This window comes from Euphorbia lathyris, chromosome 7 (assembly GCF_963576675.1).
Source record: "Euphorbia lathyris chromosome 7, ddEupLath1.1, whole genome shotgun sequence".
Taxonomy (NCBI): domain Eukaryota; kingdom Viridiplantae; phylum Streptophyta; class Magnoliopsida; order Malpighiales; family Euphorbiaceae; genus Euphorbia; species Euphorbia lathyris.
In genome coordinates, this window is record NC_088916.1 from 1441355 (window position 1) to 1455755 (window position 14401).

Sequence of the window (14401 nt, forward strand, 5' to 3'; positions counted from 1 at the left end):
TAATGGAACCAATTGACGTTGAATTTATATTACTATCCGAGATACAACATAGGTTTAACAGATTTGTGGTAAGAAGATGAACATAAAGTTGTCAAAATTGAAAAACACATGAACATTCTATCAAAAAATTCAACATTCTTCATAAATCTAACATCCTTCAAAAGAACACACAAAGTAAGGTTTTAGAAACAGCAAACTTACATTACACTCATGGACATTATTTGACGAGCTAGACCTGGATCTTGCTGCAAAAGTTCCCTCAAATTGGTCTCCACCTCAGCAATTTGCTTTTCCAAGTATTCCTTTGATGTCTATGCAAAAGTATTAACAGATTGCATTATTTTAATTGGAAAGAAATTGCTAATATAGGAAGAAGTACAGAACTGAATTACAGTACGATTTACAGAGACAATGTCACAATACTAGATAGGGATTATTTAGGTATTATTAGGTGGTTAATTGTTTTTACATTAAGTGGTATTTAGCTTTAATAGATGTTATTTAGGAATGTTTACAGCTGTGGGAAATTATAATTTCTGCCACATCAGCGGTTATTAGACCTATATTTAGAGTGAATTGCTATATTTCCTATTCGGATAAATTACACCCATGACCACTAAACTTTATCCATTTAACATTGTGGCCACTGAACTTCAATTCTTAACGGTATGACCACTAAACTTCACACTTTTTAACACCGGTGGCCATTCAACACCTCAAAACGACCATTGACAGTCTAAAAATAAAAAATTCTAAGAGTTAATGATATTCTAAATAACTTTAATTCTTGAAAATTTTCGTTTTGAGGTCATTTAGGTGTTGTTTGGTTAGGAGAGAGAAAGTGAATTTTTAGAGAGAGAGAGCTCCAAAAAAGGTTATTTTGGAAAATAAAAAATGTGGTTTCATAGTAAATGTCGTTCTGAGCAACTTTAATTCTTGAATATTTTCATTTTGAGGTCGTTAACGGTCAATTTGAGGAATTAGTTAAAGTTGAGTGGTCACCGGTGTTAAAAAGTGTAAAATTCAGTAACCATACCGTTAAGAATTGAAGTTCAGTGGACATCATGTTAAAATGGGTAAAGTTCAGTGGTCATGGGTGTAATTTACCCTTTCCTATTCTTATTTAAAGTAGGTTACATTTCCTTTTCTTATTTAAGGTAGGTTAGAATTATTAAAGTGATTTAAGGTAGATTGTATTTCCTATTCCGATTTAAGGTAGGTTAGAATGATTAGAGAGATGAATTTGTTAGGCCATCTTTACTTTCCTTTTCTCTTTTCCCTATTTAAGAGAATCATCGTGTACTAATTCATTATGCAATTGATTAATGAAATCTTTATTTCTTTCTTCTAAATTCTCTCTCTATTCTCTCTATTCTATATTTATCTCGATCTCTCTCTAACCTTCTCTCTTCTTTCTCAATTCTTCTCTTATCCTAAGATCTTTTCTGCCCTAATCTTACTGTCAGAAATCCTAATCCTGACAGACAACCTGTTTGATACGATTATCATTTTTGTATCCTTTATATCATATATAATCAGGCTTAATACATATGTTGGCCCTCAACTGGCCCATGAACCTTCAAAAGTTCCAAATGACCTCATATTCTTGTCTAATTGCATTCAATAATCTTCTATTCTTTGTCCAGTTGCATTCAATAATCTCCTATTCTTGTGCAATTTCATTCGATAACCCTCTATTCGATAACCCCTATTCTAGTCCAATAACCTCAAAACTTCAACTGCCCCATGAACTTTCAAAAGTTCCTAATTATTTGTCTATTTGGGATTTTCTTTTTGACACGTGGCAAGAACTTTGATACGTCTCATTTCCTGCATCCAACAAATTCTAGTGAAAAATAGGAGGTTATTGAATGCAATTGGACAAGATAGGGGTCATTTGGAACTTTTGAAAGTTCAAGGGAGTAGTTGAAGTTTTTGGCCAAGTAGGGGAGGAAACAAATGTATTAGGCCTCTATAATCATTTAGAATACATAGACCACATAACATGATTATGACACGATAACCCGTTTTGACATCCCTAGAATTACGGGAGTTCATTAAGTAAAATTGGAACTATTTTTCTCATGTAAAAAGGATAGCATCAAGGTGCAGTTGCAACAAGGAATGAAAAAGAATCAACCACATGAAAATGACCACTTTATGTGACAAGAATACTATTAAAACTAGGGTAAATTACAATTACAGCCCCTCAACTTTGGCCTTACTTTTCTTTATGGTCTCTGAACTTCAAAACCGGACATAAAGGTCTCTTATCTTTGCCCTTTATTAACAAAAAAGTCCTTTATGAACGTAAATGACCTCAAAATGGAAAAGTCCGAGAACTTAAGTACTTTAGAACCACATTTCCCATAGAGCCCGCATTTTTATACGAGAAGTTGCTTAGAACATCATTTCCATCAGCTCTACAATGGAGGGTTACCTGCTATTAGAGTGGTCAAAAGTTAAGGGACTTTTATATTACTAAAGCGCAAAGTTCAAGGATTCTTATGTCCAGTTCTGAAGTTCAAGGGCCATAAAGAAAGTAATACCCAAGTTGAGGGGGTATAGGTGTAATTTACCCTTAAAACTAAAGATGGAGTATACTAGGAAAAGGCTAATCTTTGACCCTGTACTTGGTACAATTTGTCAAGTTAGCCATTGTACTTCAATTTTTTTGATACATTTGGCTCATGTAAGGATCAAATTTTATGAAAAAGTAAGGTATAGAGTCTAAATATGCTCAAATTAAAGTTAGTAGCAAAACTAATATATAGCGCGGAGATGGACACTAGAAAACGGTACTTGTAAAAAATATAGTAAATGGAAACCACGTGAGAAAAGAAAAAACAGAGCCATTAAAAATAAAAACATAACATATAAACTTCAACTAATGGAGACTAACAACAAAAAAGACCAGAGCCATTTCATGTTCTCTAAGACGAGCAAAACAGAGATGTTATGGAGACTAACATAACACAGATGAGCAACCACATGACAAAAGAAAAAACAGAGATGTTTTTCATGTTCAAAAAAACAAAAAATAAGAATGCAAAACAGAGAATAAAGAAATATACAGAGTAGAACAATAAAGTAGATTTGCCTTACAAAAGTACAAAACAAAGTACGAAAAGAGATTGAAGAAAACAAAAGCACTCCAAAGTAGTTCCAGCTCCATAATCCTTAGAATTCCTCAATTCAATTTGACATTTATATACGATTACAGTAGCTCATATAGGACTGAATAGGAATTATTATCTATTAAGAAGTTCGAAGTAATGAGGAAGTTTAAATTATCAATTCAAAGTTTCAAGTAAAGAGAAAGTTTGAATTAGGTAGAACCGTAATCAGAATTGGAAGCTGGTTTGCTGGAAACGGTTTCCTAAACCACAGCAAACATGTTTCCAACTTCCGTTATTTACAGATATGAGCCCAGAACCATCTAATTTTGGTTTCCGAACGTTTCCCTTTCCGGAACAGGAAAGAAACGCTGAAACACAACTGCATCAGTATACTGCAATCAGGACAAATTAAGTGTTTCTAGACTTATGCAGATAACAAATCAAGTGTTTCTAAACTTGTACATACAGTTTGGACTGATGAATACAAGAATGTTGTTGGCACACTATTTGTTGAGATTTTATGATAAACTTTATCCATCTTTACATGCTTCTCTTGGATGTTGGATCATTATCAACATTTCCTTCCTCCCTTCTAATTGTCTCTCATGATATTTCATACGCACTCTCACATGAATTTCTCCTTCGAATCAAGAACCTTAGTCTCAATGACTTAACAAGCATCATACTAGACAAATCATGAAGCTCCACTGCTGCTTTCTTGACCAAATTACTTTTTTTTTTTTTTTTGGTAAAATAAGGAAGGCTAAAGAGAGCCCAAAAAACAAAGGAAACAGAGAAAAAACGAACAGACAAGCAGGCTAACTCCAGACCAATCTATCAGTGCAATCTCCTCTCTTGACCAACTTAAATGGTAATACAAGTACGGTCTACTGAGAGTACATAGTTCTAGCCTGATATAAATGAATTAGGAGAGAGAAAACTGCTCGATTCCAACTTCCAAGAATAACAAATTCTTGATTGCAATAGAAACACTAATCACTCAACACAAGAACGTACTACCTTTCCAGTATTTAACCATCCGGTTGAATCAAAATTTAATCTGGAAAAGACCACCAAAGGAAGGGAGAGGAGCATTCTCCCAACAATTGTTTTGACCACGCACAAAACTCGAATTGAGATTGTGGTTAAGAAAAGAATTATTCATGTAAGTCAGCCGTGTCTTATTATGAGTGCTAAATGTCCTTTATTCTGTTTGAGTGTCCTCATATTCAAGTTTTCTTCCACACAGTAACACAAGTAATTATTATCAGGTTTCAACAACAGATATTCTTTTTGATGTTGTTAGTGATTGTTGTTCTCTGTTACAAGATTTGAACTCTTGTTCTAGCTATCTCCTTTGTAAAACGTTCAATGAATTCAACAACGCATTTGTTAGCGAAAGCCGTTAATTCTAGGTCTTTTCGTGGTGAGTGGGCATGTCCACCACCGTTTCTTATCGATGTTTTGTCTCTAGATTTGAGTTAATGCAAGTTTCTACTTTCAAAAAAATCGTTAGTTCACGAAAAACAATAGAAAACAAATCATTAGGCTCTTCATGGATAATGTTTTTGCATCAAAATACACAATTTAGCTTCCTATGAACTGCACGTCCAAATGAAGTTTCCAACTCTAAATGAGATTAAAAGTTCTCTAACATGAAAAGAATGTTCTCCTAATCAATATATTCCACAGTAGCAACAATGCTAATACAAAGTTTGTAAGATGAAACAAGCTATTTAACGAAAAACCCGAAAAACATAACATAAAAATAAGAGAGTACCTGTAATGAGGCAATTGCAGCCTCACTTTCCTTGAGCTTTTGCTCTTGTTCACTCATCAAGACTGATTTTGGCTCCAACACAAACCTGCACACCACAAATTGAATAAACAAGCCAATAAAATCATTGCTTTAGATGAATTCTATGTTGCACGGAAACGTAAAACGGGAAACGAAACAGAAACAGATACCGGAAACGTTATTTCTAATAAAAATTAGCTAGGAAATCGTAATGGAAACGGAAAAGGAACAGAAACGGACACAAAACGCGGAAACACTAATGAAGAAGAGTTTCAGTGCAACATAGGATGAATTAAATGGGTTTTTGTACGCTACTCACGTTCTTCCTGCCAAAAAAAGAGAAGAAAAAACAAAATAAGCCAAGATACCAAAACAATAACACACTCAAAAACCAGAAAAGGGCGAATTTCTCAAAGATTTACCAATAGATTTATATGTATTCGTATCATCAGGAAGTTGCCGAAGCTCCTCCAATGTTAAATAAGCACGCTTCTTGTCCCCTTCCTTAGCTCTCATCTGGTTTTGCACCTGAAAATACCTAATCAACCGTCATTTCTCTTTTCTCATCCATAAATTACAAAATTAAAGTTAACCTAGAATTAACAAGTTTACCTGCTTCAATTTTGCGGTAGTTTCGATCATGCGACCCTGAATCTCTACAAACGCCTGTAATTTTTATATTTTTGAAAAATAAAGACACAGTCCATGAATCAAATCAACTCTGACATTAGTCGTGAAACATAGCGAGGTGAAATTTGGACTTACAGTTCTAATGGTCTCGTCCGCCATTGGAGAGGAGCGTAGGAAGTTTGGGAGTCTATGGGTCGGTTTCAGCAAATAAAACCCACTGCTCTGCTCTTGCTATGGTGGTTTTACGGACCGGATCAGATCCGATTACCCATTTTTAAATATGGGTTTCATCCAAAACCGCTTGATTATTTTAATTTAAGGGACAAATTTAACCCTACCATCCAACAAAGTGCACATTGTATGAAATAGTGTAATTTTAATGGGTTAAAAGTGCAATTTTACCCTCAATATTGAAAACCATGAGCAATTTTACTTCTAACATTGATAAATTTGGTCAATTTGAGAAATAATTCATCAAATTGTCTTCTCGGTCATGAATCTTGTCATCTACACTTTACACATGCGTCATTTTATCAGTAACAAATCACAAACATATGTTGGGATGTGAAAAAAATAAAAAAATATACTATCTTTTATACGAATTAGACAAAAAAAATTCCAAAAATTCACCAAATTTTATAAATATTAATCTCCAATTCTATTATTAAATTACAAAAAAACATGAAATCCTTTTTTTTAGAACGAATTGATATACAATTGGTGCAAAATAAAGAACAAAAATGTCTATGTTTTATAATAGTGTATGAAATTGACCCAAATTATCAACGTTAGGAGTAAAATTGCTCTTGGCTACAAACATTAGGGGTAAAATTGCACCATTTGAGACGTTAGGAGTAAAATTGCTCCTGACCCAAAACGTTAAGAGTATTTTTGCACATTAACTCAAGTTTAATTAAGGATGTAAATGGTGTGGGGATTCTCCGTCTCCATTCGTGATCCGTCCTGATGGGGATGGGGATAATTGTCCCCTGCGATGGAGATGAAGCGGGGATGGGGAAAAGTATCCTCTCCCCGTGGGGAACCCTGGTTATTCGAGGTGATAATTGATTATTATTTTTATTTAAGCACATTTTAATTAGGTGATTGATTGTTTTCAATTTTTAATTTTTTTATGATTTGAAAAATTTGAGAATGATTGTTAATACTTTGTATTATTAGCCATTGTTTCTTAAACTTGTTTTGTCTTTACTAATTTTTTTAAATATAAACGTTGATTCTCTGCGGAGAATGGGGAATGGAGAATGGGGATCCCGTGGGGACAAGGATTCCCCGCGGGACGGGGATAAGTTTGTCCCAGTTTAGCTCGCGGGGATGGAAAACTCATTCCCACACCGCCCTGTTTACATCCCTAAGTTTAACCATTTTCCAAGCAATAGTAATTTTAGTCATGTGATATCGAAAATTTGAAAGACTGGTTTGAGTGTTATTTAATTGTCCCATCGAACCTTCCAATCGATAAATTGAAGCAGTTTCTTATATTTTTTTCTTACTTTTTTTTTGTAACTATATTAATAACACAATAAATACTTTTAAACAGTTTGATCATTTTTAAAATTATGATTAATTTTAATTTACAGTGAAAAGTACAAAAATAAACCTTGTGGTTTAGGCTATTTTCAAACATAAACTATGCGGTTTTAAAAAGTTGACAAACATGTACTTGTTCCGTTAGCAAATACAGTCAAAATCGACTAACAATGTTAAAAAAGTCAAATGACAGTCAAAGCTAAAAAGCAAAGAGTTATTTTGGTCCTTATATTTGTTTATTTTATAAATTAATCTCTTATTATCTAATTATAACCAACAAAACCAAAATTCAAAGACACCATCTTTTCCTTCTACATAAGAGCTTTATTGAATTAGAACGTAGAAAGAGAAGATGATGTGTTTGAATTTTGGGGTTTGTTTGTGATAATTAGATAATAACGAATTAATTTATAAGATAAATAAATATAAGGACCAAAAAAAACTATTTGACATTTGACTTTGACTGTCATTTGACTTTTTTTAACACCGTTAGTGAGTTTTGACTATGTTTGCTAACGGAATCAACCACACTGTACCTGTTTGTCAACTTTTAACCCACATAGTTTATGTTTGAAAATGACCTAAACCACAAGATTTATTTTTGTACTTTTCCCTAATTTATATGTAGCAGATTTAATTTTTAACATTTTAACAGAAATTTTGTAATTTTGTTACTAATACATTAAATATACGGAAAAGTACGAAAATAAACTTTGTGGTTACACCTGTTTTTGATCGGCACCTTTGTTTAAAAATTTACAAATTGATACATTGAGGTTCATTCCGTTAGCAAACACATACCGAATTGACTAATGGTATTAAAAGTCAAAAGGAATAGAGTTAATTTTATCCTTATATTTATATATTTTATAAATTAACCCCTTTTATTTTCTAATTATCACAAATAAACCTCAAAATAAAAAATAAAAATCAATTACACAATCTTCTCCTTTCTTTAAGTTTTTATTTTTTCTATTTTTCTAGCTCTTTCTCTCTATCACATGGATTAAAGGCTCACATGGATAAAAAAAAGCTCAAGTCAGTAAAATCAATCAAAAGTTCCATTGTTATTCCAATATGAACATATTATTCCAGAGATTATTCCATATTCCAATCATAGATAAAATAACCTTTCTTATATGAACCTGTTATAATCAAATAAAGCACTCAACCAAAGGTTGTGGCCATTCAAATCAGAAAATTCTGCCATCATCTCTTTTCGACCACCACTCACAACACCGCCACCAACCTTTGGTTATTCCAGATTGGTGGCGGTGATGTGAGTGGTGGTGGAGAAGAGATGATGGCGGCATTTCCGATGTGAATGACCACAACTCTTGGTTGAGTGCTTTATTTGATTATAACAGGTTCATATAAAAAAAGTTATTTTATCTATGATTGGAACATGGAATAATCTCTGGAATAATATATTCATATTGGAATAACAAATGGAACTTTTGCTTGATTTTACTGATTTGAGCTTTTTTAATCCATGTGAACCATTAATCCATGTGATAGAGAGAAAGATAGAGAGAGAAAAATAGAAAAAATAAGAAATTAAAGAGAGACGGAGAAGATGGTGTAATTGATTTTTATTTTTTATTTTGGCGTTTGTTTGTGATAATTTTAAAATAAATAAATATAAGGACAAAATTAACTCTTTTCCTTTTGACTTTTAACACCGTTAATCAATTTGACATGTGTTTGCTAACGGAATTAACCTCAAGCTACCAGTTTGTAAATTTTTAAACCACGAGGGTGCCGATCGAAAACAGATGTAACCACAAGATTTATTTTTGTACGTTTTTCTTAAATATATTAGACATAATTGATATTTGGAAGGCTTTAAGTGAAAGTTGACTACCAATCAAACCAGTTTTTTTTTTCTAACGTAGAGCTAAAATTGATATTTCTTGAAAACTTTATGATTAAATTTGCACCATTGCATACGTTAAAACGTTAGATTTTAATTTGGTCATTATCCCTAATTTAAGGGATAAGGTACGGAAATATCTCTAACGTTTTAATTTTATCTCTAACGTTTAAAATGATGCAATTTGCTTCTAATATTTGTAAGTTTGACCAATTTTACCTTTAACGTTTGGAGTTGAACCAATTTTCGATCTAATGAAGCACTCTATGAAGTCATGCATATTGTTGTTAGAAATCTTTAGATTTCATCATAATATTACATAAACATTAATGGCTCAGATGTTCGAATAAAATGATTTTTACAAACATGTAATAACAACCAAGAGAGTGTATCTTGATCCATGACTAGAAGGAACAAATTCCAATTTTACCCTTAATATTTGAAGTTGAACTAATTTTCGGTCATTATTAAATAAGCACTCTATGAAGTCATGGATCTTGTTGTTAGAAACCTTTAGCTTTCATCATAATATTACATAAATATTAATCGCTCGGATGTTCAAATAAAATGATTTTCACAAATACGTAATGACAATCAAGAGAGCGTACGTACCTTGATCCATGACGAGAATGAACGAATTCTTTAAAATCATCGAGATATTGGAAATGGAGGTTCTTCAACTGAAACGAGCTTAAGAATGTCGGGGCCAAAAAAAAAGGATTGTTATAATAAATTTCATGGATATACCGTTTGTGGATACAGATGTTTCTTTGCATAATGTAGTTACTACTCAGTCTACTTTTCATCATAATTCTGATGTTACAACTGATACTTGTGATCCTTATTCAGGCACATAAATTGACAGCAATTCTAATGATACGTGTTTTGATTGTCCACCGAGTTTTGGTAAAGATTTCAATTTTGAATTTTTTCCTAACAATAAAGTAAATACAACTAATAACAAAATGGTATCAGAGCCACCAAACGCCAAACACTAGAGCCACCATGACGAATAACACGATTCCCTATTCATCATGGTGGCTCTAGTGTTTGGCGTTTGGTGGCTCTAATATCGTTTTATTGTTAGTTGTATTTACTTCATTGTTAGGAGAAAAAAATTCAAAAATGGAATCTTCACCAAAACTCGGTAGACAATCAAAACGAGTATCATCAGAATTGCTGTCAATTTGTATGGCTGAATAAGGATCACAAGTATCAGTAGTAACATTAGAATTGTGATGAAAAGTAGAATGAGTAGTAATAATATTATGCAAAGAAACATCTGTATCTACAAATGGCATATCCATGAAATATAACAAATCATATTTTGGCCCGACTTTCTTAAGCTCCTTTCAGTTAAAGAACCTCCATTTCTAATAAAAGATGAAACTTTTCAAAATTATATTTCGTCATATTCGAGGTCATGTAGATCTTCAACTTATATAAGACTACTATTTATAGTATATGCAAATTGGAACTCTTAGAAACCTAATAAATAAAACCTTACATACATCCCAAAAATCAAGGCATATAGAAACAAGTGTAACATCCTAAAAAGTATGGTTATAAAATTAATTAGGTTTATAATTCATAATGGTGGCATATTAAATTATAATTTTAATTAAAGGAGTTAGTATAAATAAATGTGATAGTAAATTAAAGACATTACATCCATTATCTCCTCAAAATTAAAGCTTCAAAGTCAATTAAAACTTTAAACTATCAAAATCATCAAATAAGTCCAAGAATTAAGCAAAAATCATCAATTATGTCCTCACAGTATCCTAAAATCAGAAAATGTGACTATTGGATATAAACTGTAATAATCTTTGTGTTGATTCAAAATGAATTTGCAGAAGAGAGTTTGAAAATGTTCAAGCGAATGATTTTCGATGAGGCCTCAATTGATGATTTTTTTTATAAAGACTCAATCAATGGTTTTTACTTAGTTCATGGACCTCATTGATGATTTTAATAGTTTATGGACATAATTGACTTTGAAACTTTAGGTTGGGGAGTCAAATGGGTATTATGCCTAAATTAAAATCTTGCATAACTCTTAATAACTCTCAGTTCATAACTAGTAGTCAAATCATCTTTATAAGGTAACTTGTGTAACTCTTGAAACCCCGCATATTAAAGACTCTAAACTTTTGATAATATATACACACAAATGATAATTACAAGTTTATTAATTAATTTTTCTAACACTCCCTCTTAAACTTGTAATCTAGTCTTTATCTTCATACACTACAGCTATATAACCTAATGATTGCCTATGAAGCACGGACTCTTCCTCGGGGTCGCCGTGGACTCGTCGGACTCGAGGACTCGGTAGGACACGGCGGGACTCGGCGGTGACATGGGACACGGATGGGACTCGGCAGTGACACAGCAGGGGGATACGGTAGGACATGGCGGGGAGTCGGGGGGACACGACGGGTACTCGGCTAATGGTGAAAATATGTAAAAGTTTAGGTTTTTTTAAAAATATTTTAAAACCTATGGTTCAATTACAAAATTTGACCCAAAAAAACCTAAACTACATCTAATTCTCACATGTGTATCGCGATTATAAACGCTTAGAGCTTCTTTCTCTTCATTCTTCGATTTGTTTTGTGATTTAGCAAGTTTTTTTTATATATTTTATATCTAATATATGTAGAATTAATTATATAGAATTTGCCGTGTCCAACTGCACCCGTGTCTCATATTTTCTAAAAATACCGTTTGTCGTGTCCGCACCCGAGTCGGTGCTTCATAAATGATTGCTTGATAAAAAAGGCTGGTTTTACATCAAAAATCTTTCATCTCCGATGTTCTTCTAATGAAACAATTAGTCGAATGGTCTCCATGCATGAAACTGGTACGAACACTTCATCATAATCAATTTCGGCCTTTTGTGTGAATTTCATGCAATAGCGTTTTGTAATTTCGAAAAAGTTGTGGAGTTTCGAATGTTTCAGTCAAATTCAAAAAATTATAATTAATTGAGTATTAATTTTTATTAATTTCAATTAAAATTTACAAAATTTAGTATTAATTGCAAGTAATTTAGTATTAATTACATGTAAAAATTAAAGATTATGGACTAAATTCTTAAAATCTTCAAAGTTCGGAGTTAAAATATGATTTTTGCCATGCTGGGTACAGTTCGGGGATTCAAGAATCTCTAGGATTGGATTGAACTTCGGAGATTCCTAAAAACGAATCTCCAGGATTGGATTGAAAATTTTGGTCCGGTCCAATTCGGAGATTCGGTTCCGGTCCAATCCAGTACAGTTATTTGACGAGTCAAATAATAAAATACATATACGTTTACCAAAAATAAATTAAAAATATAATTTACAAGATAATAAATATATAAAAAAATTTAATCAAAATAAATAACACGTGTTTACAAGTAAAGGCTATGCTTACTTTGTTTTTAATAAAGTAATTGGGGAACCGAATTGCTAAAGAACAAATGGGTAACTTAGTTTCAAGATTAAAAATTTAACATCTTAACACACACAAATCTTAAGAAATGCACAATTTAAGCTAAACAACAAATTAAAGTACAATAGCAGAAAAAACTTGACCAAATTCTAACGAGTTCAAAATTTGACTAAAGTCACACACTACCAAATTAATTGATCTATTTTGATTGTCATATGTACACAAATTTTTGGATTTAACCAGCAACCAAAAGAAATAGAGGAGAAACAATACCTGAAACTGAAATTGCAAACAATTAGATTTCACTTTAGAGAGAAAACGATGTCAGAACTAGTATTCTAATGAACTAGTATTCTCATGAACTAGAATTTTAGAATAGGGAGAAAAATGAATGAAAAACAGAGAGAATAGAGAGAAGAATATAGAAGAAGAAAAAAGATTTCATAAACTAATTGCATAATCAATTAGTACAAGCTGATTCTCTTAAATAGAAAACGGGACAAGAAAAATACAGCTGGCCTAACAAATCATCGCTCTAATAATTCTAACCTACCTTAAATAAGAATAGGAAATATAACATACCTTAAATCACTCTAATCATTCTAACCTACCTTAGAAAATACAACCTACCTTAAATAAAAATAGAAAATATGACACTGCACCAAATAGGAAAAAATAAAACTTCGTATATGAAATATAAATTTAATATGATAAATCTCCAGTTCTTTCAATCCAGTTCGGTCCAATCCAATCCAATTGGGTTATCGATCCAGTTATAGATAATTTCGATCCAATTCGATCCAGTTTTTTGACAAAAAGTCAACAATTCGGTCCAATTCTGAATTTTTTTACTCGAATATTTAGTCCAATCGAATTTCTTCAAGATCCGCACCCAGTCTTAATAACAATGACCATCATATCTTCTCGTTTTCAATGTTGTAACCAGCACTAAAAGAAAATTACTTTCCGATAAACAAAAATTATTTACCCAATATTTTTCAAAAAGAATAGTTGCAGATGAACAAATGGGGTCATATTAACATTCGATGATCATTAAAAGTTTAAGATGGAAAGTCAACGTATAATTAAGACATTCGATGATCATGTAAACCAGATTGATAATAATTGTTTGGGTAATTAATTTATTAGTCCTTATATTTTGATAAAATACACTGTTTAGTCTTGTATTTTTAAACACACAGTAAAGTCATTGACGTTTTTCTCGGTAAGCTGTTTAGGGATTCCCCATTCCCATTGGTGACCCGCCTCGACGGGATGGAAAATCTTTAATAAGGATCCTCATGAGACGGGGATGAGGATAATTTTATCCCATGTGATGGAGATGGGGCGAGGATGGGGAAAGGTATCCTCTCCCCATGGGGATCCTCGATTATTCGCTATGGTAATTGCTTTTTTGGATGATTTAAATAAATTTTAATCAGGTGATTGGTTGTTTTTAATTTTTAATTTTTTATGATTTGGAAAATTTAAGAATGATTGTTAATACTTGGTATTATTAGTCATTGTTTCTTAAATTTCTTTGTCTTTACTGATTTTTTTAAATATAAAAAGTGATTCTCTGCTGAGAATAGGGAATGAAGAATGTGAATAACGTTTTTGGAACATCGTTAAACGGAGAATGGGGAACCCCATGGGGACAGGAATTCCCGTGGGACGGGGATGAGGATAGGTTTATCCAAATTTAGCTCGTGGGATGGGAAATTCATTCCTCGCCCCGCCATGTTTACATCCCTAAGTTTAACCATTTTCCAAGCAATAGTAATTTTAGTCATGCGCTATCAAAAATTTAAAAAGATTGGTTTGAGTGTTTATTTAACCATCACATTGAACCTTCCAAATAAGATTGTCGATAAATTGAAGCAATTTCTTACATTTTCTTTTTGTAACTATATTAATAACACAATAAATACTTTTAAACAGTTTGACAATTGTTAATGATTAATAGGCGGAGGCGATGACCTAGCCTTGCCCTGC

General features: G+C 32.3%; 1 protein-coding gene across 1 annotated transcript; it reads right to left on the bottom strand.

Moving 5' to 3' along the window:
* On the bottom strand, positions 1-5817 carry LOC136235826 (prefoldin subunit 1). Its single transcript, XM_066025875.1, has 6 exons — positions 5683-5817; positions 5530-5583; positions 5340-5445; positions 5237-5243; positions 4900-4984; positions 1-311 (listed from the first exon to the last, which is right to left on the bottom strand). Exons 1-6 carry the CDS (start codon positions 5704-5706, stop codon positions 198-200), a joined length of 390 nt encoding a protein of 129 aa, XP_065881947.1. The 5' UTR covers positions 5707-5817; the 3' UTR covers positions 1-197.
* Between the last annotated feature and the right edge of the window lie 8584 nt (positions 5818-14401).

Bases quoted from the DNA above. Each gene is read 5' to 3' on its own strand.
- LOC136235826 (XM_066025875.1), bottom strand. From the start codon at position 5,706: ATGGCGGACGAGACCATTAGAACT. The intron at 5,584-5,682 runs GTAAGTCCAAAT...TAAAAATTACAG, and splicing joins CGGACGAGACCATTAGAACT to GCGTTTGTAGAGATTCAGGG. The intron at 5,446-5,529 runs GTAAACTTGTTA...AGGTATTTTCAG, and splicing joins CTACCGCAAAATTGAAGCAG to GTGCAAAACCAGATGAGAGC.